We start from the raw sequence: 27,980 nt of genomic DNA on the forward strand, positions 1-27,980 counted from the left end.
GGGTGACTGCTAAAGAAAGCCGTATTGGGAAGAGGATTTTCTGCCCTCCTTCCTAGTTTATGTTGCAAGAGTTCGCTTCTCCCAGAGGAAGGCCTTGTTTTCATTCCCTCCTCTGCTTGAGATGACTGAACACTTCCTGCTGTAGGGACTTAAAGCCACATCCCCTATTTTCCTGGGATATTTTTGACTTATGGATCTTTGTGAAAACTGAAGCCTTCAAGGGTTCTCAAACTGAGCACCTTAAAGGTGAGGGAACTGAAAAATCACAGTCATTTCCGAAAGTTTAATAGTTCCTTTGTTCTTTCTGGTTTGCATATTAAAAATAAAATAATGTATTTTTTTTTAATAGTAGCAGATATTGGAGAAATACATATATTTCTTACAATTATACAGAATGCGTATGTATTTCGTGTATAGTTTGTATCATGATGATATAAAGGACAGATCTTATAGATCAGCCTTGTCTGTGATGGAGGATATATTGACAAAGATTTACTTTGCATGGGAAACTGCAAGCTCTGCTCTGTTCTGCAGCAGTAGGAAGTCTTGTATAATTGTTGGCATTCTTGAGAGGGGATTCCAAAACAGCTTAGCATCCTGCCCAACCACGTAATGGGCACATGGATGGAGGCTTGTTAGGGCATGCTCCATGCACTGAACAACTGATGAGATGTCCTTGTTAAGACAGATCTTGGATAGCTTCTCTTTCTTTGCTGCATCTGTAAAGCTCAAAAAAAGAAGATCATTTAGTGACAGCCAGGCAAGGTGACTTAACTCTTCCCCCCACTCTGATGTGTGCAATTTCACTAAGGAATTGGTATTTCTTGTTTCTCCCTACACAAGAATTTTTATCAGATTCTGAGGACCAAGTCCCAATCCATAATGGGCTTGTGATATAGTTGACCCCAAGAACAGTCTAGTTACCCTTAATTGTGGAACAGTCATGGAAAAAACCGGGCCTATATGGTCTGAGGACAGGCAACCAGCATTGACAGTAGCTCAGGATAAACACACTACGTAAGAGGCAAAGGGAAACAGAAATGCTGTGGTTGTAAACGTGTCTCTCGTAGTAAGGAAATTGCTTTGTGGGAAGTTGTGAAACACAACTGTAAAGAAGAAATTTGAGGGACAAGAAAGTCCAGGGATCAAAAGACAAGCAGCCTGTGTTCAAGAAGGCTTTGCAAGTGGCTGTCAGACAGGTCCTGAATGGCTTTATCACCACTGGGGCTAGCAGAAGCCAAGGGAATTGATCCCTATTTGATCACTAAACAAATAAACAATAATGACAGAAAAACACATTAGGCACATTAATTACATCAAAAGTTTTTCTGTTTGGGAGTTTGCTCAAAAGCTTCATGCCAATGTGAATAATTAATCTTTAACTGAGATTTGAATAAAGCTTCCCAGAACGAGTCTTTTGTGCGGATAGTCAGATTGTGATGCAGGTGTGTTTGAAGAGTAACTTTTCACATCACAGTCTTTCCAAAAAGTCAGAATGATTAGAAGATATAACGCTACTTTGCAAGGCTTTCTCAGCAAGAAATGCATTGCTTCTTTTGACACAAATGTCTGGAAATTGCCTCACCTTTCTGAAAATACTCCTCTCCATATTGCTTTTTTATATCAGGGGGAAGCTCATTCCAAATAACCTCCTTCTCTTTCATAATCTTTGCTGGATTGGATAATGCTGTTTTGAACAGTCCAGGTTGAATGCAACAAACCTTAACTCCAAAAGCTTTCATATCTCTCCTGCAAAGACAGCCCAAGGATTTAATTGCGTTAGACATTATTATTAATAGTGTGGGATTTTTTTCTGTACTAACACTTTTATTTCTGTCTTTACATGGCACACCAGGACACGAATACTGTGAGGTTTGTTCACGGTTATCAACTTTCAGCTTGTTATCCTTAAATGAGAGAGGGATGAACCATCTTACCTGCTTTACAGAGTGACAACATGCATGGGCAGTGACTGTGCAGTAGCTGGCATAATGTATTTCACATCCCAGCTCACCTTGCAGTAGCTCATTAGTTATCTGACTTGTCTGTAAGACTGGCTGGCTGCCTAAATGCAAGTATGTAGAACTATTTTACATGTCTTAGGGAATCCCTCTCGACCTCTGGCTGATGCTCCAGATTGGTACAGTTCCTTGTGGCCCCATCTCATATCTGTCAGCCCTGAGTGGCTGTCCTGGTATCTAAAATGGCACTATATATTTAGGCAAACAAATCACTCTCTGTCTGTGTTACAAGAAGCAGCCATGGTGGTCCCCAGGATTAGTTTTCTATGTTCTCTAGATCTCTCTAATGATTGGTATAATTAAGAGAAGACACTTTGGAGACCAAAGCTTAGACAAAAGTTACTATCATGCAATAAGTCATGGTATGCATTTTTTCTGGATGTGTGGCTGCTGGAAGTTTCTAGGTGCACTTTTTAATTAGGAGAATTAGGTTCCTATTGCAAAGACCTCTCAGTTCCCTTGAGTGGAGCTTTCTCTGCCATAAGGCCTCTGTGCACACTAAGATAGGCTAGTTATGAATCTATGAGAGTACCAGCTGTGCTGCAATAATACTTGAGGACAGCTTGTGTCCCCAACAGGCTTTGTACCATTTCAAGAGTGGCATAATATGTGTTGAGCAAAAGAACTTTTAAGAAGAATTAGTCCAAAGTGTCTAATGTTTTTCAATTTTTATACCAAGTGCCACAATTGTAAATCAGCTCCTATTCTGCATGTGCCAGTTTTTAGTTAATATATGAACCTTAGGAAAAAAAAGAGTGGTCTTTCCTCATAGTGAGTGTTATACCTTAAGCTGTCATTAAATCCTTCTACCCCAAACTTTGAAGGAAAATAGCCTCCACCACTGAATGCTATGCGACCTCCAACGCTGGACACATTTACTATCCGTCCCTTTGCTTTTTTTATCAAGGGAAGCATATTTATTGTAACATTTATGAGTCCAATTAAATTAACTTCAATTGGTTCTCTAAAGTGCTCAATATCCAACCAGTCTGTAGGAGCTGATGGCCCCGTAATCCCAGCATTATTGACAAGTCCCCAGAGACCTGCAGGGAAAAAAAACAAGAAGAAAGTCAGGAAGCAAATTTTAACCTAAAGTGTCAGATTAATTGAACTGGGTGAGACTTCACAGAAAATGAGTGAGGGACCAAGAAGACAATGAAGACTTGGAGGAATTGCTTGAGAATGTCCTACGATATTCAGCTTTATTCTCATTGTCCAGGTTTTATCACCATGCTTTCCATCACCCTTTGCGTAGTCTTCCCCCTGCCACAGCATTTTTGTCAGGGCGTGGTGTTGGCTTTTTGTGGGAGAAAGGGCAGTAGAGGAAGGCCAGGTATGGCAAAGAGCAACCATATTGGGTGACAGGAAATGTATACGAAATAGACCTGGTCCTTGCTACAGGTAGAGTGTCGTGAAACACAAGTAAGCGTGCCCTGATTTTGAGATGGGTGAGGTACCAGGACAATGAAGAACAGCTCTTGATAACAAAAAAAAAATTTAAATCCTTCTGAAAGGTTTGAAAACAAGGTGAGAAGTCTGTGACAGAGAAGGCTTTCTCTATTCTTTTTCTCCACACTGACATTTTTGTGGTAGCAGAGAACTTATGCCTCACATTGACTGACAAGCCACAACTGGAAATGGGAAAGATATTTTTTAAATGAACAGCCAGCTCAAAAAAAAATGAGGTGGAGGCAGGGAAAAACCACTAGATGATTGATTTGAAAAACATTTCTGGGCCCTCGGAAGTGGGAGGGGAAAATACAAAAACGTAAACCCAGTTCTTCTCTTGAATCAGCTGTAAGAGTTGTGTGAATGAATACTTTCACTGGCCTGACTTTTTGAGCACATTCCCAAATATTTACCTACCACTAATTAGATGTATAAAACATCTCTCTAGTGAGATCTTCCTCCATGTTCCTGGAAGGTGACAAGACATCCACACACACTTGTCAAATATCAATTAAAATAAGCTGTGAACGTAGCATGGTATTTTTGGAAAACTATTGCTTTTTTTAAAAAAAACAAACAGATATTCTGGCACTCACCTTCTGACCGAACTTCAGCTTTGACCCATGCAGCCACTTTCTTAACATTGTCTGAATCTCTCACATCTAGCAGCACTGTCTGAAGCTGCTTCGAGGTCACAGCTTTTAGCTCTTTGGCTCCTGTTTCAGTCAGACAGCTGGCAAAAACACGGAATCCCTTTTTATCAAAAATCTTTGCTGCCATATTTCCAAATCCTGTGTCACATCCAGTGATGAATATATATTTTCCAGTGAGATTTGTAACCTTCATCCTGTCTCTTGCTCTCCAATGCCACCACAGAGAGACAATGCCAAGAAAGAGTAATACATAGACAAGCATTTTTTTACTGAAGTCTTCTGGACACGTTCTCCTGAAAAAAAAAAAAAGCTGCTAGTTTTTAAGGGATTGTTAGTTGTTTGTTTTTTTCTTTTTGTCTTGAGTTGGCTGTCTGCAACTATTCAGAGAAGCAGGCACAATTCAGAGCAGTGGCCTCCTTATGCTAAAACAAACAAACAAAATCCTTCCTTGAGCAGAAATGAGAACTGGAGATATGTTGTCATAAGGTTACAAAGAATAATGCATATTGGGTTACAGCTGCCAGGTCTGCTGACTAGAAAAGAGTAGCAAAAATGAAGTATTTGCATGGAAACCAACAAAAATGTCTGAACTTAGTGTCAGTTCATAGAAAATTAAAGAGTAAGACTCGGGCCAGCTGGCAACAAAAGGTCAAGCAAGATCAGAAGGACCCAGAACTTTTCTCGTTACTGTGGATACTTAAGCAATGCTAGCCAGGAAAATTCTTTATTTTACTAAAACCTTTGATTATCAGTGCTGGACTCTCAAGAAAGAGGGTAGCAAGTACTACCACTTTGTCTCTCAAGAAATAAATTCCCCCCAGCTGGGCTGTGGGAGTGTGTATGTGGTCGCTGAGCACGTGAAGAAGGGAGCAGGTCGGAGCACTTCACCTGCCGGAGTGAAGCTCAGGCAATGCGACAACATCAATACTGCAAAATATGTTTGGGAAGAGCCTGTGTATCTGAGATTATGCTCCAATTGACTTAATGGTGAACTTGTAACTAACTATTGATGATGGATGAAATTCCGCTTAGAAAAAACAACTCAGTTATACTTCTTCATGAGCGCTCATGGCCCAGAAAACAGGAGATGCCTAATACGAATTGACTAAAAAAATAATTCTAAATAGATGTAAAGGAGTACAGATCTTTTTAGAGATTGCTTATAGACAATCCATCTCTGCAGGGCACAATGCAATGAAGTTGCATTTACTATGGCCAAATTCTCGTCTGGCAAAACTTAATTTAAAAGGAAATTGCAAACACCTGACATGTTTTTAAGCATCATAATAGGCACAGGAACACTGCTTTTATTTTCTGCACCTAGAATTGCTTTCTGCTCTGGCACGGGAGGTTCAATATATTTCCATTTTTACTGCAAGCCCCGTGGCTGCTCATGGTGCCGGTTTACATAACCATGTATGCTGGTGAAATGCAGCTTCTTGTGCTGGCTGGAAGTTACCCGGGGTGTTGCTGAAGTTGCAATGCAGAGATGCTAGTTTTTGTTGCTTAACTTCCTCTGCAGCATCAGTAGTGAAGAAAGTCTAAAGAAGTGATTAGGTAACTGCCCTCCTCGTGTAGTATTTCATGGTTCCTTTGTTAAGGCAAGGAAATTTTTCTCTTGGCGTATTACACACGCAGAGCAGACTCAGCACAGCGGCTGGCTTTCCTTCTCCTGCGGCCCTTATTAAAATTACCACTGTCTGTCTAATATCCCTTGCTCTGCTTGGAGTTGCCCTGTTCCTTCGCAGCCTTCCTTCACCTGCAGCTGAATAGCAGCCCGGGCAGTCCCTAGCTGTTACACACCAGAGCCGGGGCCAGGCTGGCTCCCGGAGGCTGGGTGGAGCCCTGCCCTCCTTGGCACAGAGGCACCATTTCCCTGCCCCTCCTGGCCTCCCACACCTCCCTGGGCCTCAGCCATGCCGGATAGCTGCACCTCGTGTGTGCTAAAGCCTGTGCAGAGTGCGGCCATGGAGACAGACCAGGCAGCCCAGGGATGGAGAAGGCTTGAGAAGAGGCCCTCTAGAGACAAAGGGAGACAGAATTGTGTTTTATCATGCCCCACATCAACTATAAAGTAGATATAAAGTATAACTAGTAAACTAACATAAATGGAACAGAGTTTTGGCCTGATCTGTGGTCTGGTCAATAAATAAAAATAAAAGCCAATTTAGCTAGACTGAGGGAAAAAGGCCTGTTTTTGCTATGGCAACAGGCATGTCTACAAACACGGGACTTGGACAATTGGGGTTAATTTCTGGTCCCTGTCATCTTTAATCAATGGGTTGGTGGGGGCTTCATATCAAATTAATAAAGTGCTGAAATTACAAGGTTTTCAGTTAGAGTGCTTTGTACAGGCTGTGTTTCCAACTTCAGCCTGCCAGGGAGACTGACAGGTCAAGCGCCTGCCCACAGTGGCCTGGCTTTGCAATGTAACGATCTACCACCAATTTTTTACAGGGGCCACAAACCAAAAAAGAAAAAAAACAAAGGTCTTATCAAGAAAAAATGTATTTTTCTCTAGTTTCCAGGAGGGAGAGTGATAAGAGGCGCTCGGTCAGAAGCCCCAAAGGCGTTTGAGTGGCGGCATTCGAGAGTGGTTGGGAAAGTGGAGGCGCAGGGGGCAGGCAGGCTCATGTGGGTGTGCCACGTTCTGACAGGAACAGGCAAGGTGACTCTCCTGGTTTTGACTGGGATAGAGCTAATATTCTTCTTAATAGCTAGAATAACACTATATTTTGGCTGTAGTATGGGATTTGGTATAAGAATAATGTTGATAATATACTGATGTTTTCAGTTGTTGCTAAGAAATCGAGGACTTTTCAACTCCCCTTTTTTTGTTAGTGTGCAGTTGCACAAGAAGCTGGGAGGGAGCATAGCCAGAGCAACAGGTCCAATTTGGCCAATGGCATATTCCACATCATACAACGTCATGCTCAGTACATAGATGAGGATTGTCTGGGAAGTTCGCTCTCTTTTTCGGGATTGCAGTTTCGGAATCTCTCTTCTCCAGGTTCGTTAGACAGGAATGGGCTGGGCCTTGGTCAGCAGGTGGTGAGCAATTGCATTGTGCATCACTCGTTTGTATATCCAACTAATTCTATTACTATCATTGTAATTATTATTTTAATTTTATTTTATTTCATTTAATTTATTATTTTTTTTTTATCTCAACCTATGTGTCTCCTTACCTTTACCCCTCCAATTCTCTCCCTCATCCCCGGGGTAGGGGAAGGTGAGTGAGAAGCTGCATGGTGTTTGGCTGCTGGCCCAGTTAAAACCATGGCAATGACTGAGGGCCGGTTGCCCAGAGGGTGGGGCAGGCACTTTCAGAGATGTCTTTTTGAAATAATTTTTTTATTTTAACACATTGAGTCACTTAATCTTGATATAAAAGTTATAGTTTGCATTTAAAATTTACAGATTTGTTTTTGTTTTGTTTTTTAGAAGTGGTGTGGCTCTCTCTGCTATTTTTATTTGCACAAGTGTTTGGAATGGAGAAAAAATCCTCACTGGCTGCCAGAATTGGGTAGCATCAATGGGATAAGTGAGTACATTCCTGCTTCTGGTACTTTCCAAGAACGGATAGTGAGAGGCTAACTATAAAACAAGGCAAGTAACTAGAGATAAGTCCCTTGCTGCCTACCTCCCAGCCTCCCTGCTGGACCCACTCTAGGTGGTATTTTGCAGTTTCAGTATAGCATATTTTTGTGACCAAGAAATAAATATACCATGACCTAGGGTCTCTGATCATGATTTAGACCATGGGAGAAGAAATGTTTGTTTCTTTGTGCTAGCCTCACACCTGGAGGTATCTGCTCCCAACAATCACCAACTTAGACTTTTTACTTTCCATAACAAGAGAAAGTCACAGAAACATCCCCATTCTGCTTTAGTTCACTGTAAGGAAAATATCTGCTATTCCCCATTTCAGTATGAAGAAATGTAGGTTGATTGATTGCAAAGAAAAGGAAATTGACTTCTTATCAATGAACAGCTTTTTGCTTGCAGCAAAAATGATGAAACCCAGCCATCAAAAGACGAAGTCTTGCACGTAGGTGTAAAAAGGAGGTTTCCGTGTAGAACACTTGCTAAAGATCTTTGGAAAGGACAATAATTTTTTTCAGAAGTCATGCTGCATTGAAGGAAAATATGTACATATGCACCTCATGGGATTGACATAATTCCATTTTTTGATAACATAAATCACAAATCAGTAAGCTCAGTGTAGAATTCACTTTGCATTGTACAAAGTGAATATTAAATCGTGTTTGTATAACTGCTGTGGTGCCAAGAAAAGAATGAAGACACAGCATGCGGGTACTTGCCAACCTGACCAGCTGTGTGTGTGCACTGACCTTTCCTGCAGCTTCCCACTCCTCCAGTCTCTGCCCTGATCAGAGTCCTGCAGAGGAGCTTGTTTCTCTTCCAGCCTAGTTTTGTTGGTTTTGTCCTCTAGATACCTTTATAACTGTGATAATTTTTTTAGATTAATTTCATAAACTGTATTTAACAAGTGACACTCCAAGAACAGATGTAGAAGTTATCTGCCTAATAATTCAAGCTGCAAACTGTATCTACTTTATTTCCAATGTCCCTTACCTTAAATCAGGGTACCAAAAGAGAGCTGTAACTTGCTTTTATTTAGAGTTCACTTTACTTTCACCTTCACACTATTTAGGTGAAAAAAATGTGGTAGCCTGGGGAGCAAAATAACAAAAATATTTTCAAAACCCAGGAGAAATAAAGAAGCGAACAAAGCGTTTTCCTTTATTTTTCAAAGGATCAGAGGACAGGAAGATAAAGCATCATGCAGAAGCAGAAGCGTACTACAATATGAGATCTGCCTTATGCTTCTGACACTCTGAGGTGCTATCACTGTAAGTGGCACAGTAAGATGGGGCTTATACTCAAGTGAAAAATCCAGTGTCTGGCTTCTTGGCCCTGGAACACTGTATGCTAGCTACAGAAATAAATTTGGCTATGAATGGTTAAGAAATAAATTAATGAAGCATAAGAGCTGTCTGCTCAATGCCTTCTGTCAGGCAGAGAGTCCAGACTGCTGTACTTGAATGTGGACTTTAGTGCCAAAACACAAACAAGCTGCTCATCTGGAGTCTCAGCCTGCAGTGGCAGCCTGAGTCTGTTCACCTGGTGGAAAACTGTGGCCATCTACTCCTCCATAGCTGTGAGCACTTAGTGTGAAATTTCTGGCTATCTTTAGGATGCTTGGGAAGCATTTTATTTGATTACTGCTACTAGCTGTTGTCAATACTGGAATAAAGATCAATAGGTTATAGACTACAGCTTAGGGCTGAGGAGTCCTGTGCCAAAAGAGAGCATGGGCTTTCATTTCTTACTGAGAAATTATCTGTATGGGAATAATTAAGATTCATTTTTATTCACTTGCTCTTACGAACTGTTGGAAAAAATCCAGGGAAGCGAGGATAACTTTATTTGGAGTGGTGATATGCTGGAATAAACAGCTATTCAAATTGAGGGAAGAAGCAGTTATTTTACTGCGTTTGGCTCAATGAATTGTGATCGTATTAAAATGACATGAGCTGTAAGCAAAATGTTTCCCTTCGACTCAGGCCATGTCTGAGGGGAATTATCCTGACAGTATTGTTCATCTTTCATGAACTAAATAGTATCTATAACCTACCAAAATTCAGAGATTTTGCATGTGTCCCCTACAAGAATTTCAGGGATGGGAGCAGCTGTCCTCAGTCTCCTCAATTTAGTGAAGTCCTGCTCTTTGTTGTTTTAGTTCGGTAGCTAATTCTTCATTCACTGAAGGGCTGACTCTAGCAAGAGAAACTGAGTTTTCCCTTCCCAGGACATCAGAAGGGAACAAAGTACAAGAAGGCTTGAGGAGATGGAATGGATTGGCTAGTTTTTTCCACTAGCAGCTGTAAAATGGGAAGGGACTCTGTGGGAGCGGGACCAAAACAGACTGCTGTATGTTCTCCACTTTGCTCTACACAGACGTGATGATTTTTTCAGCACAGATTAATTTTTATGGCTCATGTCATGAAGTCAGGTCAGAACTTATAATCTTCAGGACTTTGTTGTAAGGATGAGTTAAGAGAAACAGAGGTTTAGATGGGAGCAGAGCCCTTCAAAACATTGGTGTAGTCTGTGGTCTCAGCTTCAATTCATTTCTACCTTAATCTACTCATTAGCAGTGTGAAACAGGCTCTGCACACACTTTCCAAATGCTTAGATGAGCAAAGCCTTTGAGTTTTTTAATCTGAATTTAGCTTAATCTCTGAACCAATTTTCCTATTATTCAGCTGACATGCTGTTTACTACAGGGACAGTAGGTACACTGACTTATTGCATGGCTAATAAAGTAATTCTATACTAATACTGATAAAATAATGCTATAAAGATCTCTTCCTGTACATTCATTGTGAGCTATTTTTTTTTTCCAGAGAACTGTCTGGTCTCCTCATGTATAGTTGCTTTCCAAGTGCCCTGACTTTATCTTGTGAGATTACATTAGTCAAATTTAAACCGTCCATTAGATGTCAATGAACTGTAACCATTGTGACCGCATGGTTATTGACCCAGGTGCAAATAGCCAATGCCCAATTTAAAGATTCAGTTCTGACAAATGGGTTAGAATAATGAAAACATGATGGGAAATGGTTGGGTGCTTCACTGACTAATTGAATGGGATCCTTGCAATTTGTTCTATGATACATGATTTTTCACAGCCACAGGTGAGTAACAGATCTATCATGTTTAATGTTTCAGAGTTAACTGATGAAACTTCCTGAACTGAAACGTATCTGTATTTTTCCTTCAGAACAATTTAAGCTAAATGCTAAATTCCCTTTGCACAGTTAGTAGTTTGGTTTTTGGGGTTTTTTTGGGTTTTTTTTTGAATGGAACGGTTTGAAAAACAAGACATTCAAGTTCTCTTTTGAAGCAAAATGTCTTTCATCATTAATATCTGAGGAACCTAGCTTTAAAGAAAAATGAAGGGTAGTGCTTTCAGGGCCAATTTTCATTGTTTTTTCTTTCCCCCCTTCTATGTTAAATAAAGATCTGATCTGAATAAAGATGTGATTTGAAAAAGATTTCAAAGGGCTTTGGATCAGGTTCCTTTGTTAGCATTTTCCAAGTGTTACTTGTTTGAATCTGGCTTTTTAGTTCCTTAAATATTTTTGTTTATCAAAAATCCAGCAGCCATACCTTAATTGGCTAGATTAAAATGCTATTTCACTTTAGTGCAGTTTCTGAGGTATTCTCTGCTCCCAGTTTGTATTTTGCACACACAGGGGCAGATGGGATGATCTAATGCCTTCTATTATCTCCGATTTCTATTATTGAAATAATTTTTGATGCAGGCATCAGCAACAGTATTTTTCAAGATGTTTCTAAGTGATCCCCAGTTTAAACATTCATATCCTGAGGAGGTTATTTTAATATTCTAATACAGCATGCTAATCTGCTAAACTAATCTGTTTAAGTCATATAATGAATGATGCCTGCTGGACAGGATAGTATGTGGATAGTATTTGATGTGTTGAGCTTTAGAAAATATAGGAAAAATGTGTTTCCTTTCAAAAATGTGGGGACAGTCACAATTTTATTGAAAATGACATAATTCCAGGAAGTTTAGCTCTAGCAAGTGTTTGTAAACTAGAATCCTTATTCAAGGTTCTGTCAGTCATTGGGGTTTTTTCCACTTTTCCTATTATTTAAAACTGCATCAGTATTCAGGCTTAAAAAAATCAGTTGCAAAATACATTTTCATAGTGTAAAATACAATGTCTAAGCAAGCACTGAAATGAGACTTCCCAGCATGATGTTCTATACTGGCATTTAAAGGACAGATTGATTTTTAGTGTTCCTTTACAAAATTTTGTATAGATGTTAAGATTGCAAAGTCAAATAATAAATAGCTGAAAGAGGACAGGCAGAGAGTGACTTGACTTTGCTTTACTTTTACCTTCTTCATCAATTTACAGTATGACATTATCTTTCTGAAGCAGAAATGCAGTGGGTTTTTTTTTTTAACCACTTCATAGCTTTTCACTGGGAGCCACATTCAGTAGTATGGTTCAAATGGTTTATATCACTTAATTTGAATAGATTTATACCTCTGTGAAGTTATAAAGTATTTTAAAGCTGCTGGAATGTATGTGTAAATACCACCCTTAAAGTTTAGGTTTATTTTGATAGCAGAACAGGTAGGAACATTGCTGCTTTAGCCCAGCAGAACATGTTTTCATAATCCAGGTGACATTTCCAATTATACTAATTTCAGTGTAAAATCAGCAGTTTGTCTATTAGCTCAGCTTTCTTTATACAATTCCATTACTTGTGTGCTAAACAGTGCAAAGCGGTCAGTACTAGATCTAGAAGCAAATGATGGCTTCATGTTTAAGGACAAATTGCTATTAAATTACCATTGTGGGTGAACTATCTTTTGCAGAAGAAAACATGAGTGTATGGTTGCAATTAGTATCTTCTGGGTATTATTAATTCAGCCAATGATGCTTTAACCATTTGAACCAAAAATCTGAAAAACTTTAACAAAGATAAAAACATTGTGATTTTATTATTTTTCTCACATTGATGGCTTGCTTAGAAATTTATTCACTCATGGTTTTTTGTGTTCTTCTGGAACACTTTTTTACTTAGGGTAAAAAACTGGCCAGCCTTAAGGCCAATTGCATATTTAAGTTGTGTTTTCCTTAGAATCACATCACTGTGAAGGGCTCCCCCAGTCTGTGCTACCACTGTCAAACTTCTTTGTAAATGAAGCAAAAAGTCTGTGTTTTCAGATCTCCAGCTCCAACCTCATAACTGAATGGACATACTAAAAAAAATTGTCTTGAGAATGTGATCACTGACAAAACTGCCAAAAATGAGCTGCTGAGAAACTTTTTTTCCTAAGAAACTTCTGGAAGATTAGGATTATTTGAACAAACAGTTTTTGGAGATCTTCTGTTTGGAGACTATTTCAATCAATCAGACACAAGCAAAAGCAGGAGGGAGGGAGCAGAATAACTCTGTGTTTTCACTGAAGAAGTGAGTGAAGTTTTTTTCCCCGCTTGGGGAAAATTGTCACGCTTTTCTTCAGTGAGAACATAATCTCAAGGGACTGAAAGTTGCCAGGAGTATATTCTTGCTCTTTTTGGGAAGCTACATTTATTTCAATATAAACTGAATAATGTCATCTGGAAATTCAGCCCTTGTTAAACCCTCTTCCATATGCTTGATGCAAATCCAGCTGAAGTGAAATTTAATGATTTGTAGATAGGTTCCATGTGAAACAGGGACACTTATATGATGCTTTCCTTTCTTTCTGGTCAGAAGCAGGTGTTACATGCTTTCTCTGTTACATAAAAGAGCAGAAAGAGAACTTGGGAATGTGCACACGGTAGAGACTTTAACTAAATAAGTACCATAGCTTGTTCAGCCCATTTGCCATCTCTCTCAGAGAATGGAACAATTATGATTATGATTGTAAATTTTTTCACTGTATGTGGGGTTGTATTAAAAGCTCCTGTGATTTTATGTTGTAAGCAACTATTCTAGTCCTGGCCAGATATTTTGCTATTGCAGTGGTGATTTGGCTTTACACATTTATTTAAGGAGAGAATTTGGGTAACAATTTCAGGAGTCACAGAATGTGAGGAGGTCAGAATTTACTGACCAGTGGATGAATACATCGTCTGTGCTCATCAGAAACTTTTAGGCAAGAAAAACTACATCCATAGAGTAGCAATCAATAGACCAATGTCCAACTGAATGGAAGTACTGAATGAAGTTCTGCAGAGGTCTCTCTTGCTTCTGGTATAATCCAGTAATATTGATAATGATGTGGATGACACAATGGAGAATATCCTTATTAAATTTGATCGGGACATAAAGGAAGGACAGACTGCAGATATGCTGAAGAACAGGACTAGATGACAAAATCGCCTTAACAAACAGGTAAAATGGGCTGAAGAATGTAAGGTGCTATTAATATGGACAATAGCAGGCAGGATTAATCAACTGTGAAAATATAGTTTGGAAAGCAACTGGCTCTGTAGCAAATTGCAAAAAATGAGTGGCTTTGGTGAATTACAAACTAAATGTGAATCAACAATGTGATACTTCTATTAAAAAAACAAATGTCATACTGAGTTGCATAAACAGGAATATAAGCTGTGGAACATGAAATAATCCTTCTCCTTTGCTCAGTGTTGGTAAGACTGGTGCTGTAGTGCTATTATGCACTCATCACTTCAAGAAAGATGTTTGAGAATCCAGAGGAGACCTGTGGAAATTATCAGAGGTTTAGGAAAACACACCCTACCAAGGAAAAATGAATTAGTTGCTTTCTTCATCTGAAGAGGGAGACTTTCTAGTCTTATTAAAATAAATACAGCCTACTTACAAAGTCAAAAGGAATTATTATGTTCCGTATCCTCGGTGGATTGCACAAGAAGGAAAGGGTTTAAATTATGACAGGTAAGATTCAGATTAGACATCAGGAAAAAAATATTTTAGCAATAAGGATAGTGAACCACTAATTGTCTGGGGAGTTCTTCAGGCATCTGTGATAAACATCAGTTAAAATGACACAAGAATAATTGAACTTTGCCTTGGATGCTTAGAATTAATCAAGAGACTTTGGTCTTTCCAGCCTGACTTACTGATGTTTTAGTGATGTGCCAAGAGATGTACACATAAAATTCAGGAGAAGAGGATAAAAAAGGATAAGGGTTTGGCCTGGGAATCAGCAGTTCTGAAAGCCAATTTGGAGGAAGGGTAACAAAAATGAAAGGTTGGGACTTTATGGGAAGTGAAATTATTAAAAGTCACATATGCATCCTGAACCAATGGACTGTCTCCTATTATGTTACTCCATTTGGATCTAGGAATGGGTGCATTTCCTTCATCCTCTGGTAATTTCAGAGCCAAGCTGCTTCTCAGCCTTTCTGGCTTGTGAGGAACTGCCTGGCTGTGGCTAATCACACAGCTCTTGCCAATATGAAGGATTTTGGTAGTTTTAATACTATTAGCAGAAAAGAAGTGGTTCCTTTGGAGGGCTAAATAGGTAAAAACTCAGCTGTTTGGGAAGTCAGGTGGTGTAACACAAATAACCTGTGGAAATGTGTCTTTCACACAGAAGACTTCTTGTGTTATTTAGATAAAAGATGTTAAGCTCTGATACTGAATATGTTGTAATATGCTTAAAATGAGAGGTTGTGAGAGGTTTATACAGAAGTATAAACATACAAATGTTGATGTTTAATGACTGGAATAAGGTATTGTAACTACGCTTTGGGATACATTGCATTAAACAAAGGTGTGGATGAGATGACTTTGGTTACGAAAGGGCGTGTTTTGGGGAGGGCTTCTGCAGCACTTTCCCCCAGGTGCCATCTTGGATGCCAGGCGTGCCCGGCCAAAACTAGCATTACAGGCAGATTTTGCCTCACAAAAGTGCTTCTTTAACAAAAAAGTGTTAACTTTGTCTCCTGGTTTCTTCTTGTGTATGACATCTGCTTGACATGTCAGTGTAACTAGTTAGGAATAAACCTGTCCAGAGGAGCAGGTCTGCTGGGTAACTCATCCCAGCCGAGAGCTGTGGGAGTGCAGCCAGTGGTGGTGGTGCTGCAGATGTTGGTGTGGCCCTGGGCTCTCCCCCGGCCACCCCTCTTGTCCCCCAGTTGTTGCCCTGTCATGGGCCTGCTGGCCGCTGCCAGCCAGGATGGGACAAGGCAGGGGCAGGTCTCCTGCATGCCACTCCCTCGTAACTGAGGCAGGATCTGCTGTATTAATATCTCAGCCTATAACCTACGGATGTCAGCTGCACAAAAACAGTAGTTTATTTTAATACAGCCATTAATTGGGACAGGGCTGTTTGCAAGTGGGCTGCAAAGCCCTGGGGAGGCAGGAGGCATTGAAGCCTTTCAGAGGCCTCGCCCTTTGGGGTGAGTTGGGCATGCTTCTCTGAGGTGTTTTTTTCTACTCTGTAGTTTCGTTGTGTCTCGGACATCTATTCTGTTATAACTTGTGCTGTAATCAGTGGCATTGCCCTGGGATAATGAGGGCAAACCTGAGGTAAGCAGGAGTTTAATGTAATATTGTCGTATGTTCACAGACAAACGTATGCTGATACTCTTTTTTTTCTTCCCCCACCCCCTCTCTTCAGGACTTTTGATTTAAGTGAGTAATCATCATGTCTGACCCTGTTGTTCTGCGTAGCATCAAGAGATTGGGAGAGGATAACTATGCTTTTGACTTGGATGGCAAATGTAAGAAGTTTATTCTTAAGTCACCTCCTTATTTTATAAAGCATGTAAAATAGGTGGTGCGTGGCCTAAGTGGAGCAAATAGTCTACAGAATACAAAGCAAATAGTCTGTGGAATAAATATAGTTATGTGGTACCTGCTCTTATGGGCATACTGCCTGCAAAACAACTTTTCTGTAAAAGCTACCTATAACAATTGCTACTCATGGACAATATTTACTTACCAGTCTACAAGTTCACAACATCTACCTAGTTTTTTATACTCAGCACTTTGGTGTGCAAGTAAAGGGCCTTTACTGGGTGGGGGGGAAGAGGGGACGGGAGAAGTTCTTCCATAGTTTCTAGAGCTGCTTTCAACAAACACGTATATCTGTAGTCATACTTATATTAGGCAGAATTCTTATGAGCTATTGCTGTGCAAAGATCTTCATTCCTTCTCCTCATCAGAGCTTTTCCTCTTTTCTTCCATTTTTTCTTTGCAATGTGCACTTTTCCATTTTGTCAATCCAAATGGGGCAAGAGTCAAGGAGAAACATGAGGAGAAACTGCTAAATATTTTGAGTTCTGTGTATAATACTTGAGAAAAGCAGACAAAGAGAGGGGCACTAAATATTTAAACTGAATGTAAGGTACAAAGGAAAGCAAAACAATAGCACATAATGGAAGATAAATTGCAGTACAATGCAATGTACATACTCCTCACATAGAGTAAAAAGGGTTCACAAAAAGATTCCAGCACTCGGATATCACCAGATTCCCTAAGCATACATAGAACTCGTATTTTCAAATTCCATGACGGCTGAGGCCTAATCCTGGAAGTGTTTAAGCTTTCATTAAAAAACATTCTCCTAGGACCCAATGAAATGCTTCAGACCATGCGTGAAATAGCCTGTGTTCTAAACATGGGCCTTACTGGGATTTACAAATATGGCATTCACTCCCAGTTTCACCTGCTTCATCACAAAAAACATCTCGGCTCAGCTCTGAACAAAATACAGCTTGAAGAAGAGGGATGCTTTTTTATCTTGTGTTTTCTTTTTTTTCTTTAATCAGATTTATTATTAGAACAATTAAGCTGGATAGTGATAAAGACTATGCAGGTTTATTTCACTTGAAATACTTTATGGCAGATTACCTCCAGAAAACTGGAGGCTCGTGTTGACAGACAGTCCCTCTCTGTTGGAACTACTTTTCACCAACAAAAAGAAAGCAAACCATACTAGACTGAGTTACAGTGATTTTTTTTTCCACTGTCTAGACAACAGCTCAGGTTTAAGGCAGTCCAGCCTCAGCCTCTTTTGTTCCATGGGAACCATACATTCACCTTTTGTTAAAACTTGTGGCATGCAGCAAAATTCTTCACATAGCTATGTATATCATGAAATTTCAGACAATAACCAAACTTTTTCAAGACCTTATGACTGATTTTTAATGAAAGCCCTCTTCAACCCTCTCTCCCTGCTACATAGCAGCACAGTGCACCAGCTATAACTTGACCTGTCCTTGAAAGAAACCAATGTGAATGTTTTCTGAAAGTCTGCTCTGTCCCCAGCATACTGCTCTGCATCCTGCTGGCATGAGCAGCCATCTGCGTGCTGAAGCAGTAAGGATCTCCCCACTCCTCTCCTCTGCTGTGTTTTGTTTTGTTTTTAAAACTTCTCACTTAGGCTGCTAACTGAAGGCAGTTTCAATGCATGGGGCATTGTGGGCTCCAATATTGGTGGAGAGAGGGGAGGAATGATGAGAAAAGGGAGTAAATAGCTAAAGGGGTATGTCCTTCTGCTTCTGGGACAGAAAACAGTTTGTCTCTTCCAGCCACTTACTTAGAACTTCTCCCACATTGCCCGTATTTATCTAGCTGGTTTGAGGGGTTGTTTTTTGTCTGTTAGTCTTATGTACTTGTCACTTTTACTTGTTATAGGATTTTGGCAAAAGACTTTCTGTTGGGACCAAAGCTATTCCTCTTTTCACAGTTGGGGTGGGTTTTTTTTGCCTATCCAAGTGAGTTTGCTTTTGATTTCTCAGTTTCCTTGGAAATGCACTGTGTTTTCTGCTTAATGTAGTGAGCAGTTTGGTTGAACTGCTAGAGCACCTGTCCCAAAGCCAACATCATTGCTTTAAAACCCATCTGGCATTCTGCTGATTGATCTCTTCTGCCTCTGTAATCTCCAGTGAGGTTCATTATGTGCTTTTTTTCAAATTGTAAAATTTCTTTCTTGAATGCCTTAATTCCTCTTTCAAAATTTTTTGAGCATCCAAAGATTACTATAGCTTTTTCTTTAGGGTTAATAAACTCTTTCATCTTCCCTACGTTCTTTCTTTTCAATAAAAATCGCGGTTCTGTCCTCTTTTTCTATTTTTTCGATTGTAGCAGTGTGAACTGTTACTCAGCTGTTTCTTTCTTTCAAATTAAGCATAGGTAAACATCATTCCAAATTCTCCTCCTACTTAACAACTGCTGGCCCGCAAGAGCTGGCCTGCAGTTCCTCACATGCTTGAATAACATTGATATACTCTTGTTTCCCTCTTCAAGTTCGTAGATTAGGGTTTTTTCACCTTTGGAGAATGCTTATTTTGCTCTCTAAATTGATATGCCTCAGAAAGCTATTTCACCAGATTCTTTTGTTCCTCTCATTTTCCTCCCAGTAGCCAATTCCTTCATTTTTTGCAAAACACTTTGCATTACCAGGCTACAGAGGAAGCTTTCTCTAGACCTTTCATTTCGATAAACCCTGGAGAATCTTCTAGGAATAGTTTCAACGATTACAGCTATTACCAGCTGCCAAACTTCAAAAAACTGCAAACAGGACGTTTTTTTTCCTTCACAACCAGCTCTTTTCTAACACCAAATGATTCTTTGTAATAATAATTTTACAAATTAAAACCTTGCTGCAAGATGTCTGGGATTCTTGGGATAGGCATATGTCCTTATTGAAAGAATCTTTTATTTTTACCAATAGAGTCATTGTTAGCTAAAGCCAGATAAAGTTATCTTATTAACCCCAAAATGGAGATGTAATCAGCTGTTCTCTCAGTCTCAGACTCAGACCACTTCCATCTAACATTGTTGCTTTGGGAAATGCAAAACCCTGGAGACAGTGGAAAAGCCTTCTTCCATTGGGCAGGAAAATGATGGAGACAAAATTTGCATTTGCAGTGACTTCTTTGCACCCTCTGTCAATTGTGATGCAAAGTTCCTCTGTGTTTGCTCCGTGAAACAGACCTGTGCATGCTCAATGTTGTGTCCACTAGATGTGAAGAAAGGAAGGCACTGCTTAAAAAGCATACCATGGTTCTGAACCTGATGCTGAGCTGCCAAGTCCATTGTAAACGAGCAGGATACATATGCCCAGTGCCCCTAGATTATCCGAACTGCGCTGTATACATAAAACTAGCTCGTTATTCATTGTCATCTCAAGTGATGTACAGCAAATATTTTCTACATCAGCCTGCACAGAATCATAGAATCCATTTTGTTTGGAAAGGACCTTTAAGATCAAGTCGAACCGTCAACCTAGCACTGCCAAGTCCTCCCTCTAAACCGCCCCTAAGCACCACATCTACATGTCTTTTAAAAAGCTTCAGGGATGGTGACTCCACCACTTCCCTGGGCAGCCTGTTCCAATGTTTGATAACCCTTTTGGTGAAGAAATTTTTCCTGATATCCAATCCAAACCTCCCCTGGCACAACTTGAGGCCATTTCTTCTTGTCCTATCACTTGTTACTTGGGAGAAGAGACTAACACCTACCTCGCTACAACCTCCTTTCAGGAAGTTGTAGAGAGCAATAAGGTCTCCCCTGAGCCTCCTTTTCTCCAGGCTAAACACCCCAGTTCCCTCAGCTGCTCCTCAAAAGACTTGTGCTCTAGACCCTTCACCAGCTTCATTGCCCTTCTTTGAACTTGCTCCAGCCCTTATGATGACACTTCTTTTTTGAGGCCCCTGCAAACACAAGCTGTGCTTTAGGTATGTCTTTAACAACATCTCTTGAAAGGGATCTAAATCCAGACCTGTTCTGGGGACTACGAAACTGCCCTACAGCATAATTATATCTTGTAGTATAATTCTGTTTCTCTAAGCTATCGTTCCTTAGAGAGTATCCCAAGAATAGACATCCGTGTAACAAGTTCGTCTTTCTTACCCTCCAAGGGCACAACTGACCCTCTTCCACAGGATTTGCAGTCTCTAAGTTGTTGGAAAGCAAGAATGAAGAGCTACAGCCCCTCCCTTCATAGAAGATGCATGGACTGCCAGTCCATGCATGTTCTCTGAAATGAGAGAGTGTCCAAGAGAACTAGTTGAAAAGTAGCAAACAGTTTGCAATGAAAACAAGTTGAGTTTTGGCAATTGTCCTGAATAATGTATTTAGTGAAAACCATTTTGTCATCTGGGGGATTGAAAACTTGAGACTACTTCTACAAGAGAAAGCAGGCATAAATTGATACAAACTTACCAAGGAATTTTTGGACCCATGTCAGTTCATGTCCCTGGCTAGATGTATCAGTGGGAGTAAGATGCTAGTAACTCAGGAATGACCAGGTCCCATGGGGTTCTAGGGTTTATTTCACATGTCTACAGAAGATTATGTACTTTAACAATAATTATTAACTAGGCTGTGTATTTGTTTTCCCTAACAGGTAACAGCTTCAAGAAATCAGAGTAAGTCATGTACACAAACGGAACAATCAGTATTTCTAGGAATATTCAAAGAAGTTAATGTCATCGGATCAAATTGATGCATTTATAGAATATATGGTATTTAATGAAAAGTTGTTCTCTAGGAGTTAAATTATTACTATCTGCTGTAATTTGTGCCAGCTCTTTCTGAAACAGTGTACACAGTCTGAGAACTACTCCTAGAATGAGGAAGCAAGAGCATCTCTTAATTTTTCTTTGTCAGGTTGCCCATCTCAGAGAGCATCAGCCCAGTATTCAAGTTCTGCCATGGTCCTCACACATATCTTGAAACCCAAGTTTTGTTGGACTTTCACATGTAACACACATATGGTTCTATCATCTACTACACATATGAAGCTTCCTTCAGGCTTTCTAGGATATGGTTTCTGAAAACTGTTCATGAGAAATATAGCTTGAATTAATTTGTTTCATTAAAAAAATCCAAATTCAAAACCACTACTCATTCATCACTGAACGGACACAGCTGATGATTACTTGCTACAGTATGGATCCCATCCATAATGGTGCAACTAGTCCTTTAGATTTTAACTGATCATGCAGAATAGCAACACATAATGTGAGCACTGAAAAAAAAACGGTATGGTAGGATGAGAGATTCTACTGCCACTATGGACATATGAACATACAGACAATATAATAGGGATAGGAACAGAACCTTTCTCTGTCTTAAAGAAAGGACTAGTCAACAATTTGGATGGTAAGTTTTTCTCTAATTGACATCCCACAATCCACATTATAGCAACAGTGTTTTGAGGAGCTGCTTATGAAAAAAATTATCAACCTTCAGATTATTTTAACCTAACTTCTGTTCTAGTCCCTGTCTAAAATTTAAAGGAACCATCAAATCACTGGTTCCAAAGAAATCTGAAAGAAACAGCCTGTCTCTTAAAATTCTGGGCAAAATGTCTCAAATAAAATGTAATTTCAGAGAAGTAACCAAGAGAATAAAAGAATTAATGATGTAAAATCTTATCCTTTTTTCCTAGGAATTTCTATATATGTGAAGAACCTTTTATAGAGAAGGAAAGTGAAAAGTGAGTTAAGTTCAATTCTATGTACTATCTTTGCATATAGAACAAAATATGTACTAAAATACAGGTTTATAATTTTGTGTTTTCTGTTCTTGAAGGTCATCAGAAAAGAAAGAAAACAGTATTCGTGTTGGCTTCTTTCAGCTGGTAATGAAAGCAATGGCTATAAATATGTGTATTGTGCTGCTGAATAAGTGACAGTAATCTATATGGTTGTTATGGGGAATAGCTGTGACCAAGCCAGACTTTTAAGGATTAAACCATTTGGCATAAAATTCTGCCATTAAAGTCAATGGGAATTTAATAGAACCCTTTGTCATTTTGTCAGCTTGATATCGATTATTGAAATTTGTGTCGTCATTGTCTATTAAACACATTATATTGAACCTACAGGTAGATAAGGGGAAAAGAGTTAACATGCACAGCATGTTATGAACAGTTGGTTCATTCTTATTTCTGCCAAAAATTTGCTGTGTGATATTTGGCAGATAATTTAGCTCCCTTGTAATTGCTCCATGGCTATTAGAAGATTTGGTAACTACAGAAACTTGGGAATGCACAATACTGTGCCTAGTCTTTGATGGGTCTTGGAATCCCATAGGGTGCATCTAGATTTTTAAAATTAATGTAGTAGAGAGATGTTCAGCCCAGCAGCACACAAATAAGAGGTTTTATTACTTCTGTTTTGTGTGTAGTCTAGGCAATTGGCCTGTAATATGTCCAAACTAATACGGTCCTGACTGTAGTACTGGGCTAGTGTAGTTACATCTGTGTGGCCTGTACTCTACCTGGCTACATATCTCAAATCTTAGTTGGGTGGAGAGAACAGTCTGTCCACACAGAGGGCTATGTCTGTCAAGCAGAGGGGTTTGAATTCTGTAGCCTGTTTTGCACAGATTTTTAACTCGCAAAGTGCAGTTGGTAAACACAGTCTGTTTGCTTCAGATATGCTGAGAAATTAGATATCACATATCTGTACATTTTCTGTGTGGGATTTTTTATTTCATCAAGGGAATTCCTAGACTTCTTATGAGCAAGGTTTGCAAAACAATGGTAGTGCTACAGTTTTCTTCTGATGTTTTTTGTATAAAGACGTTTTATTTATTTCTTTTTTATGTTAACTGTCTTATTTTTCCCTTTATCTTGTCTCTGCCCTAATGTTCCTTTTCCATATGTGCTCCAAATTCCCACCCTTTCTTCTCCTAGACACGTTATAGCACCTACAGAACCTGGACAGGTTCTTCAGCAGGCTATGATTGCTCTTTACACTCCTATTTCAAAATATATAGCATTTGATACTGATATGGACATATATTTGATATGGACATATATTTGATACTATATGGACAGTTTGATCTATATATTTACGCATGACTTCAACCTGAGAATCAGACTTCACACAATCATGACAAAGGTAACTTAAGTTGCTGTATGTTTGCTGGGTCACCAGCTGCATGTGTTCATGCTCTTGGCCCATGGCAAATGGAAGGTAAATAGGACTTAGCTCAATCCTTTTTTTACTGCATACTATGTAATATTTCTATACATTTCTCCCAGTTTAAGAACCAATGCACAGTTGCCTCGCTCAGCCAACATGTTTTAGAATATTAATTATGAGGACTTGCTCTGAGACGTTTAGTTGGCTTTCTACCACAGTCCCCCAGACTTTTGAGAAATTGTCTAACTCTATTCAGAGGCTCTGCATAATGCCCTAAATCTTTTTCCTCCCTCCCCTCTCCTTCCATCCCCACAGGAAATCTCCAAAGCAGACTATATTATATGAATTATAATTACTATTCTTAATCTTTTAGCTAGCTTCTGGAATGATGGTAATGCGGAATGATATTGAGCTATTAATGTTGTATGATAATACATTCATTCACATGGACATATTCTGCTGTCAGCTGAAAGGGAGCTCATAATAATTTATGAGGCTGTAATCACAGGTGCAATTAGATTAAATTGAAGAGAGAGATTTGTCTTCTTTCTGTATTGAAGATGATAATCCTGAAATTTAAAGAGAATGATTTTGTATCTGATCCACTTGATTAATAGTTTATCAGTATACAACCAGCATGAAGACTGCCTCTCAGCAGAGACCATATTTTTTTCCTGTCTCTTTAGTTTCGATTTGCTTCATCTATGGAAATTTTGATGATGGCTGTTGGTAGTTTCTGTGCTATTGTTCATGGAGCAGCCCAGCCAGCTGTGTTGCTTGTGTTTGGTGCAATGGCAGATACATTTATTGACTATGACATTGAAATGCAAGAGCTTAAAGACCCAGGCAAGACATGTGTAAATAACACCATAGTGTGGATTAATGGTACTATTCATCAGAATGAAAAGAACACCACAATAAGATGTGGGTAAGTAGTAGATGTATTTGTTTCTTTTCCTTTGTTATTATGACTTGTCAGAGAATGTATTGCTAGTGAAAGTCCAATTCAGCCTTTAAACCTTAAATTTTCTATCCGTAAGGCAAAAAAGGGGCATGGTTCTTGTCACAGAGTCCTGTTTCTGAGCTGGAGATATTACCTGGAGGGAGAGAAGGTCAGCTTGGGTCTTGGTCTTTCAGCTTTATATGTCAGCAAGGATATTCTTTGATGATGACTGTTCTGATAACAGATGTATCTGCTACACATCCAAGTTCATTAATCTGTTTTCTCTGATGACACTGTAGGTAATAGTGACTTCTGGTCATTCTGGTTAGGACTTAGGTACCTACAGGTGCTTTCTGGTTTCTGAGCAAGTTAGCTAAACTTCAGTCATTGAAGAGAAAGGAACACTTGTAGAATGAAATGCATCTTAGCTTATGGGAGATGTCTAAGGCAGGTCAGATGAACTGCCCTATAAGAGTGCCTGTTTCTTTCCATTAACTATAATAAATGGAGTCTAGATGATTCATTCAGATACAGATATCTGTCAAAGCCAAATTTGAACCTGTAACCTTTCTCAAGGCTCGTTTTTCAGTGCATCATTCTCAGAGTTTTCTAATCTCTGAGTGAAATTTAATTAGATATTTAATTAGAATTAAAAGTTACTTATCTAAAGGTCTCTGAAATTCAGAGCACATGAGAAGTGATTCACATTCCTAGATGTAGGTGACTGGGGCCAAATTATTTGCTTCAGGCTGTCCAAGCCAGCCTTCCAAAATGGGGCTGGCAGATAGAATACAGGATTTGCTACAGACCTCTGTTCCTCTGAAGCAGCAACTACACCCCAGGCAGGATACATTAAAGCATTAAAAATGGTACTAGATATCTGTGTCAGGCACCTGAGTTATTTCCATTATTGTTTTTTGCAAGAGATCAGGTCAGGTGCATAGTGTTCCTATTTGGCTTAAAATTTCAGTGTACCAAATTCTGGGTAAACAGAGTAAAATTTGCTGTCTGCAGGATGTTTTAAAAAAGTTGTCTAAAAGCATAACTGATAATGACCTGAAATGCCATTTTCAAAATAATCTAAATACAATAGCAGCAACTCAATGCCCTTCACTGATATTAGGAATAATTTAATACTCCTACTTGAGCTAAAAGAAATGATCATTTCAGATTAGCAAGCTTATGGTACAAAGTAATAATTGAACTTGAACTAACAGTGTTTTACTGTAAAACACTGTTAAAAATCTGAGTGTTATTAGCTGGTATAATGGCACAAAGCAAGTGCATTCAACATCTAATGAAAACTTGTTGGGCAGCTCTTCCCTGAAACACCCTCTCACTGGTGCTGTTTCAGAGCACGCAGTCTGGTGGGGTTTCTCAGAGACTGCAGGGCTGCTCCAGGATGGCAGAACATTTCCTGGTACCTGCCAGCACCCTACCCCTGCGTAACAGGCAGAGCAAGCAAACCAGGCACTGCTAGTGAGCCACAGTATTGGGAAACAGTGCCCCTGTTACCAAAACAAACTGACTTGCCAGCTGACATGACTCTAACTTGAAGATCAACACCAGATGAGAAAACAGTATTGCTAACTCTTTTTTTTTTTTCTTTTTTCCAGGCTGCTGGACATTGAACAAGAAATGACAAAGTTCGCAGGTTACTATGCAGGAATAGGTTGTGCCGTACTTGTGCTAGGATACCTCCAAGTCAGTATTTTGTTCCCTATTTTGATTTCAAAGTTTAAATCACTAAATAATTAAGTTTATAATAATTATGTTTCCTTTCACTGCTTAGTCAGCTGCCCATTTGAGCAGAGCAGACACTTTCAGTTCTGATTCTATCGTCTGAAATAGGTTAGCTCTGGCAATCTGAGACCTCCTTGGATTTGTGCATACATACCTTTGTACAAGGATACATTTTACCCAGTGAGATGAATGCATGCTGCTCCTTTCACACCACAAGAAATACTTGCTCAGGTGTGGTTACTATGGAATCTACGTGCCCTCCCAAAATAACAGCTGAAGGGCATGCAGATTCCCAGCAGGCGTCTCAACTGCTTTGAGCCCTGTGTTTCTATTACAGAGATATTACAGACTAACACTAGCATAAAACTAGTGTTGGAGAAGAATCACACCCTACACATTCTGTAGTAATGGTTCAGTCCTTAGACTGAGATGAGCCACAAGCTTGGATGATATCTGCATAGTTTGCTAAAGGGTCCACTGCTTTTGAAGCTTTTTATAACTGCAAAAATCACATGTCATTCTCCTTCCTGAAAACTGTCCCAGAGTTTTGCTGAGGTAGGATGGCTGCCATCCCTATATGACTTACAGCTGTAGATGGAAAAATTTTTGTCTGTGTGACATTCATGTAACAGCACAAGTCATTTGACTTGCATCTCCTTTCAGCCTATCAGAACTGAGACAAATGCTTGATCCAGAGGCTTTATTATGTTGTTGGATTATTTAAAGATCAAAGGCATAAAACAACTATCATGTCTGTGTAGCTAGAATTTATTTTACCTGGATAGTAATTCTATCAATAGCCAAATTGGTCTTTCCCATTTTAGACGAATTGCTTTTTCCCATTTGATGGGAGTAGAAAGTCTTTTTACTGCAATTTATCAGCCACATTATGTTCTTCCCAGATCTGCTTTTGGGTTATGGCTGCAGCTCGTCAGATACAGAAAATCAGGAAAGCTTATTTCAGGAAAGTAATGCGAATGGATATAGGCTGGTTTGACTGTACATCTGTAGGAGAACTGAACACTCGAATTTCTGAGTAAGTAATCTGCAAAAAACATATGCTACAGAGAACATTTTGCACTTCCTTCCAAACACAACAGAGTGCCAATAATGAGGCATTTGACAAACACCTTCTAATACAAAATACAGCTATATTCTTGGGAGCAGGGACCAGGCTGATTATCTCCCCCATCTTTGAACTGAGTGCCGTAACTGTTAAGTCACAATTATTTCCCCTTTGTTCCATGTCTATCAGTAAATGTGGGGGCTTTTTTGTGGGGTTTTGGGGTGGGGTTTCTTTGCCAGCTTGTCCTATCCTTCCCTTCTCCTCCTGTGCCCAGTCCTTTTGCAGTAATCTATAATTTGGCTGCCACTGCAAAGTCTCCTGAGGCTGGAGATGTGGGTTTGAACCCTCTCTCACTTCCTGGAAAGGAATAATTACATTAAGGGCACACTCTGCTTTTGTTGGCTTTTAAGAGAAGAGTGACCCTTGCTTAATCTTCTGCTAAAGAAGGTACAAGCACCTACCTTTAGAAAGGGACCCAAGGTAGATGGAGAAAGCTTCTTATCCTGGGTAAACATTTAGTCCTGAGAAAAGCGGAGTTTAAGGCTTACTCCTTTTCTTAGTGGTTCCTGTTTACAGGCTGAAGGCAGCTGTGAGGTGAATATGCTAGCTCTAGATGGCTCCCTGTTCTCAGTCATTCCTGCATAACAGGCGTCACATCTGCAGAAGACTTTT

General features: G+C 39.5%; 2 protein-coding genes across 3 annotated transcripts in view; one reads left to right on the forward strand and one right to left on the reverse strand.

Moving 5' to 3' along the window:
* Positions 1–303: 303 nt before the first annotated feature.
* LOC137667442 (dehydrogenase/reductase SDR family member 9-like) lies at positions 304–27,864 on the reverse strand. Its single transcript, XM_068408201.1, has 5 exons — positions 27,770–27,864; positions 4,067–4,416; positions 2,806–3,064; positions 1,586–1,749; positions 304–719 (listed from the first exon to the last, which is right to left on the reverse strand). The coding sequence occupies exons 2-5, from the start codon at positions 4,383–4,385 to the stop codon at positions 493–495; spliced, it is 969 nt and encodes a 322-aa protein (XP_068264302.1). The 5' UTR covers positions 4,386–4,416; positions 27,770–27,864; the 3' UTR covers positions 304–492.
* Positions 16,317–27,980, forward strand: part of ABCB11 (ATP binding cassette subfamily B member 11) — a 44,704-nt gene continuing 33,040 nt past the window's right edge. The window contains exons 1-7 of one of the 2 annotated variants that reach the window (XM_068408199.1): positions 16,317–16,392; positions 21,027–21,048; positions 22,074–22,121; positions 22,217–22,265; positions 24,243–24,484; positions 26,116–26,203; positions 27,145–27,278. In XM_068408199.1, the coding sequence (XP_068264300.1) occupies positions 16,317–16,392; positions 21,027–21,048; positions 22,074–22,121; positions 22,217–22,265; positions 24,243–24,484; positions 26,116–26,203; positions 27,145–27,278 (659 nt within the window). Of the gene's footprint in view, positions 16,400–21,026; positions 21,049–21,648; positions 21,670–22,073; positions 22,122–22,216; positions 22,266–24,242; positions 24,485–26,115; positions 26,204–27,144; positions 27,279–27,980 lie in introns of both variants that reach the window. The other variant, XM_068408200.1, reaches the window with a different exon arrangement.

This window comes from Nyctibius grandis, chromosome 9, assembly GCF_013368605.1.
Source record: "Nyctibius grandis isolate bNycGra1 chromosome 9, bNycGra1.pri, whole genome shotgun sequence".
NCBI lineage: Eukaryota > Metazoa > Chordata > Aves > Nyctibiiformes > Nyctibiidae > Nyctibius > Nyctibius grandis.